Raw genomic sequence first — 6,239 nt, forward strand, 5'->3', positions numbered from 1 at the left:
GCGCCCCCCAGAAGCAGCTCAGCTGGGAGAAAGGGACCTTAGGAACTGCTGATCCCCTCAGGCAGTTCCTATGGGGGTGGGTAGGGCTCCCCTTTCACCTATGTTTGTGGGTCATTGTTAAGAAAATAACAGTGTCGGCAGGGCATGGTGGCACAAGCCTGTAATGCCAGCACTCAGGAGGCTGAGGCAGGAGGATCGTTGTAAGTTTGAGACCAGCCTGGGCTACAAAGCGAGATCAAGGCCAGCTTGAACTTCATAGTGAGACCCTGTCTCAAGATGCAAACAGTTCCCCCTAAACACGCAAACAAACAAAAAAAAACTCACCTAGAAAACTTCTTTCAAGATCAGTGTTATTGAGAGACATGTTACATGCACTCGTTCAGCGGGCACAGCTTCATGAGTTTTGGACAGGTTTTACACCTGCATAACTAGCGTATAATCAATACTCAGGACATTTATAGTACTGCAAAGAGCTCCCCAGGTAGGTCCTCTGTAGCCAGCTCTTCTCAGCATTGCCTACCCCTCCCCCACCACCTCTCATCTCTGCGAGATGGTCCCAGAGATTGTTTTTAAGGGGTGAGTGGGACAAATTTGTAGAATGATTTGGGAGTCTATGCGCAGCCATTAAAGTTGTAGGGGAGAAGACACTGGGTGCAGGAAAGGTTTAACAGTGTTTCTCAGACTCGGCCACGACTGACATTTTGGACTGGCTAATTGTTTTGAGAAGTGTTCCTTGCAGGTAGGAAGTTTAGCAGCATCCCTCGCTCCTACCCACCCGAGGTTAGTAGCCAGACCTCGTTCTAACAACTTCTTCAGACACTGGGAAATCTCCCTTCTCTGGAGAGACTGTAGAGTTGCGGGATTTCCCTCTCTCCCGGTGGAGAGGACTGCAGCTGTTGGCCCTGAGGCTTCTTCCTCTTTCCCCTTCCTGCCAGCCCCGGGAGTTTCACTTTCATTTGTCAGCCAGCAACTCGGGAAGGAGAGAGAGACTGCAGGCAGGCCAAGCCCCTTGGGGTGAGTGAATTCCACCCAGGAGTTCTCCACAATCTTCAAGCAGGAGTCGAGATTTGCACCCTGGGGCCTGAAGGTGTGTGGGGAAGCCTGGGGCAGAGGGCTCACAAGGGTGGGAGACTGCAGAAGGAAAGTACTAAAGGGAGTTGGCGGACTTTAATTTGTGCTCAGAGGCGGTTCTCTCGCAAGGCGAGAAAAGCCCAGGTGCCCAGAGGAGGCAGCCCTGAAGAGCCACAGGGGGACGCGCCTGAAAAGGAAATTTCAAAGAGCAAAGGGCTTCTTTTCTGAAGGAGCCTTCATTTCTTCTGGTTGGATCCATTCTTACAGCCTTCCTGTTCCTTAGTTTCAATTCTCTACCTTCCAAGGGAAACTGCAATTCATTCTCTCCCTCTCCCTTTCTCCCCCAGGTCAAAGGAGGGTCTCTCCCTCCCTGACCCTTCTTGCTACTCAGAAAGTCCCGGGTGCAGTGGGGAGGCACCCCCCCCCTCTGCCTTCCACGCTCCCAAGGCAGCGTGCAGCTCAGAGGCTCAGGCGGGGTGAGAGTTGAAGCAGGTTCTTTCCCTGCCAACTGACAACCATGGAGGGACTGTCTGGGCCTTGGTGACACATTCTCAGCCCTTGGCCTGCCCGAGGCCAGCAGGTTGACCTGCTGACTACCACTGCTCTGTGTCCCTTTTATCTGTGTCCTGGAGCTCCAGCGTCAGGAATCAAGCTGAGTTGCTCTGAATAAACTTGTTCCTGTTCTTCCTTTAAGAGACAAGTCTTGCCATGTTGTCCAGGCTGACATTAAGGCCCTCGGGTCAGATGATCCTATTGCTTCAGCCTTCTTAGGAGCTAGAACTAATGCCTCATGGAATCCACATCTGTGATTCCAAAGCCCAGCCACTGGAAGACGGCTAATAGGTGAAAATAAACATTAATAAGAAAGGTCGAATTATAGACGGATGGGGAGGCTCTTTATGTAGTCAGGAGATGTTATATTTCTGTGCATTCCAGGCACTGATGATAAATCAGTTGGAGAAAAACGCCTCATTTAGGAAGAGAAACAGTCATAAAGATAGCGATTGTATGACAGAGAGAGGTAGCAACTGTCCACCAGGTGCTGTGTCTGGGGCTGTGCTCTGGTCAGAGCAGGCGCTGATGAGGGGATGCAGAGAGCAGAGGAGTGAGGGATGAGAGGAAGCCATCCCCACAACGCGGGACCATCAGCGGCGGTTCTCAGCACTGATCCTTGCCCGGGCCTGTGAATGCTGCTTATACCTTTCTCCCTCTCCTTTTCCTTCTTTAATGTGCGTTCTCGGCCAGTTATTAATGTCTGCACAGTTAGGCTCCTCCTTGTTTTTAGCATTCTGATGCCGATTTTTTTAATCTCTGTAGCCATCGAGAAGTCTTTAAGTGAGAAGAACCTCAGGAATTAGGACAGAAGAAGCCCAGGGAGCAGTTGCAATGGCTTCCAAAGCCCTGGCAAAGCCAGAGAAGCAGGTGACTTGCCCCATCTGCCTGGAGCAGCTGACAGAACCACTGAGTCTAGGCTGCGGCCACAGCTTATGCCAAGCCTGCGTCACCGTGGACAGCGAGGAGGCAGAGACCGGCTCAGGGAAGGAGCGCGGCTGTCCCCTGTGCGGGTGCAGGGACGTCCGCAGGGATCTGGAGGCTGATCGGCCCCAGGCTGATGAAGTGGAGAAACTCCGGGAGGTGCAGTTGAGCACAGGCACTGGGAAGAAGGCAGATTTCTGTGCACTGCATGGAGAGAAACTCCAACTCTTCTGTCAGGAGGACCAGAAGTTCCTCTGCTGGCTCTGCGAGCGTTCTCGGGAACACAGGGGCCACCACACGTTCCTCAGGGAGGAGGTAGCCCGGGAGTGTCAGGTATGGGGAGGGTGGAAGCTCACCTTGTTCCTTTGCGCACATTGACACCGTCACACAGAGCCCTGGGATCCCTTTCCTATGGCTCTTATTCTACATTCAGCTTCCAATGCCGACAGTGCGTTTTAGTGTGCTCCTTCCGGGTCATAGACAAGGGACCCTAACGTACACACAGTATCTTGACCCAGAGTGGGGAGTTTGGGGTCCTCTCTCCCACTTCCTTGTATCAGTGGGTGATTTCCTCCAGAGTGCTGCCCTTGTTATCCTCCTGGCTGGATGACTGCTGGGGAGCCCTGTAGATTGCATGTGGAGAAAGCGTCAGGGAGAGGAAAGCACTGCACTCACAGCAGGGGCAGAGGAAAGCGGAGCAGGCTACTGCTGGTGAGAAGATAACGAATTCTCTTCCTCAGCACTAAGGAGTACGTTCCCATGCTCTGGTTTCCTCACACTTTGAAAATTCTAATCACCAACTTTAAAGATTCTAAACATTTATCTCAGGTTCAACTAAAATCAGCGGGAGCTGGCTGTAGTGGCACACACCTGTTATCCCAGCACACTAGAGGCTGAGGCAGGAGGATCCTTGCGAGTTTGAGACCAGCCTGGGCTACAAAGTGAGCTCAAGGCTGGTCTGAACTGCAAAGCGAGACTGTCTCCAAAAGACAAAAAAAAAAAAGCAAGAAAGAAAACAATAATAAATGAAATCAGCTGGAGGGCCAGGTGTAGTGGCGCACACCTGTCATACCAACACTTGGGAGGCAGCTACAAAAGCATCACCATGAGTTCAAGTCCAGCCTAGGCCACATAGTGAGTTCAAGGCCAGCCTGAATAACATAACGAGACCCTGTCTAAAAGAAACAAAAATTTGGGGCTGGGGATATAGCTCAGTGGCACAGCACCTTGCTTAGCAAGCTTAAGGTTCTGAGTTTGATTCCCAGTACCAAAAAAAAAAGAAAAAGACCCAAATAAATAAATAAAAATTAAAACTAAGATATTTAAAAAATGAAATCAATCAGATTTATTTCCGGCTGCCCCTCTGTTGATGTACCGAGGATGCTCAGAACTTGACTCTGGTGTGATTTCCTGTCCTATAGGAGAGACTCCAGGCAGCTCTCCAGAGGCTGTGGGCAGAGCAGCAGGAAGCTGAGAAGTTGAAAGCTGCCATCAGGGAAGATAGAGCTTCTTGGAAGGCAAGATGAGGGGTGGGAGACAGGACTCTGGGCAGGGCCTTTGGTTCTAATTTCCCTGATCTCTTTATCTGTATTCTGTGCTGTTTCCTAAGTCCAGGAGTCATCTGATTGGTCCTTGTCTTTGTTCTGCCCTTGTCCGGGTGGGGGCTGTGTGCAGACCTGTGATCACCGCACACAGAACCCTGCAGGTGAGCACAGAGCAGACCACGGGACGGCATGAGGCTGAGAGCACTGTTCCGTGTCTTGCTCCAAGGATGCTCTCACGCTTCTTGGGAGGATCCTAGGAAAAAGACTAAAGTTTTCCTGGTTTAAATGGGGAGTGAGATGATGCAGGGACCCATATGCCCAACCCAACTGTGGACCACCCACACCTTCACTTCACAGTGTGTCTGAGGGTTGCCCTATGTAAGACAGGCAGAGGCCCTCTTCAGGTAGCTGCTAGGGAAAAATGATGAAAAAATATCACTTCCTCCAATTGCTCTCTTGCTTGTGCGCCCCTCCTCGTGTGAAGTCCCTGCAAACTATTATCCCTCTGGCTCCTATATCTTGCACAGTGGCCCTCTGTCTGACGGGTTTATCGCATCTCTGTCTGTGCACACTTGCAGGGTGAGGTGCACACCGAGAGACAAAGGATACGAGGAGAATTCTTTTGGCTTAGAAGCATCCTGAACATTGAGGAGCAGATAGAGCTGCACAGATTGGAGGAGGAAGAAAAAAAGACACTGGACAGTTTGGCGCAAGCTGAGGATGAGCTGGCTCAGCAGAGCCAGGTGCTGAAAGAGCTCATCTCAGATCTGGAGCGTCGCAGTCAGTGGTCCACAGTGGAAGTGCTGCAGGTGGGCATGAGCACCTAGCCTGCGGGTTGAGAAGGTAGTCTGCCCCTCTCCTTTATTTGCCCTGTAGTTTTCCATGTGGAAAAGAAATAGTGAAACCAAGCGTACTAGCTTTTCTCCTGATCTCAGGGAAAATGCACTCAAGTATCCCCAACAGAGTTCCATGTTAACTATAGAATGTGGGAGAATCCTGTTGTTAGGCTGAAAAAGCTCCTTTCTGTTTCAGTTTTGTTATTCCCCTTTTGTAGATTTTTTTTGGTCTCTTTGACACAGGGTCTCGCCATGCAGTTCAGGCTGGCCTTGAGCTCACTTTGTAGCCCAGGCTGGTCTTGAACTCACAATGATCCTCCTGTTTCAGCCTCCAGAGTGCTGGGATTACAGACATGTGCCACCATGCCCGGCTCCCCTTTTATTTTTATCATGAAAGTGTGTGACCATTTGTCATACTTGTTTTCTGTCTTCCATTGAGATTGTCATGTAGTTTTTATTCTACATTCTAATATATGTTGTGTTATCTACCTTTTCTTATGATAAACCAAGTCATTTCTTAGTTAAATTGCACTTTACCATGATCATAATGGCCAAGAATTTTTTTTTTTTTGCTGTATTCAATTTTCTACTATTTTGATGAAGAATTTTATGTCTATGTTCATAAGAAATTGTGGCCTGTACTTTTTTTTCTAGTATTGTTTTTGTGCAATTTCAGTATCAGGGTGGGACTGACTGCATATAATTCTCCAGAAAGTGTTCCCCCCTCTTTAGTTTTTCTGAAGAATTTCCAAGATACTGCTGTTTTGTTTTCCTTTTTTTTTTTTTTTTTTTTTTTTTTGGTACTTGGAATCGAACTCTGGACCTTGCGCTTGCCAGGCAGGGGCATGTGCCACTGAGCTACTGATATTGCTATTATATCTTTAAACTTTTCTCAAAATGTACCCACGAAGCCCTCAGACACTGGCTTTTTCTTTTTAAGAAGGCTGTGACTTCGGGTACATTTTCTTTGCATACTTTAAATCTATTTACCTTCTCTGCCATTTTAAATCAGTGTTGGTAGTGTCTGTGCTTCGAGAAAGTTTTTTTTTTAATTTCGTCTAGATTATCTGATTTGTTGGTATATAAAGGTTTATAATTTACAATTTGTGTGGGGGTAGGTGTGTTGTACTGGCAATTAAGCCCAGAGTGTTTCACTGGTCAAGCAAGGGCTCTACTGCTGAGTTACACCCCTTCCCTGTCCTTGGCGAATCTTCATTTTCCTAACAGTAGTACTGTTTCAAGCTTCATTCCATTTGAATAATTCAAGCTGAATAATCCTTTCTCTTTTTTCTTGATGTGCCTCATGAAAAAT

The 6,239-nt window shown here is 48.5% G+C and overlaps 1 protein-coding gene across 4 annotated transcripts in view; it reads left to right on the forward strand.

Moving 5' to 3' along the window:
* Nucleotides 1-927: 927 nt before the first annotated feature.
* Nucleotides 928-6,239, forward strand: part of LOC102009273 (tripartite motif-containing protein 34) — an 8,625-nt gene continuing 3,313 nt past the window's right edge. The window contains exons 1-4 of one of the 4 annotated variants that reach the window (XM_005380098.2): nt 928-1,014; nt 2,389-2,880; nt 3,969-4,064; nt 4,670-4,900. In XM_005380098.2, coding sequence (XP_005380155.1) covers nt 2,458-2,880; nt 3,969-4,064; nt 4,670-4,900 — 750 coding nt within the window. In that variant the 5' untranslated portion in view covers nt 928-1,014; nt 2,389-2,457. Of the gene's footprint in view, nt 1,088-2,388; nt 2,881-3,968; nt 4,065-4,669; nt 4,901-6,239 lie in introns of all 4 variants that reach the window. The other 3 variants (XM_013512001.1, XM_005380097.2, XM_013512000.1) reach the window with 3 other exon arrangements.

This window comes from Chinchilla lanigera, unplaced genomic scaffold, assembly GCF_000276665.1.
Source record: "Chinchilla lanigera isolate Chin_1 unplaced genomic scaffold, ChiLan1.0 scaffold00013, whole genome shotgun sequence".
NCBI lineage: Eukaryota > Metazoa > Chordata > Mammalia > Rodentia > Chinchillidae > Chinchilla > Chinchilla lanigera.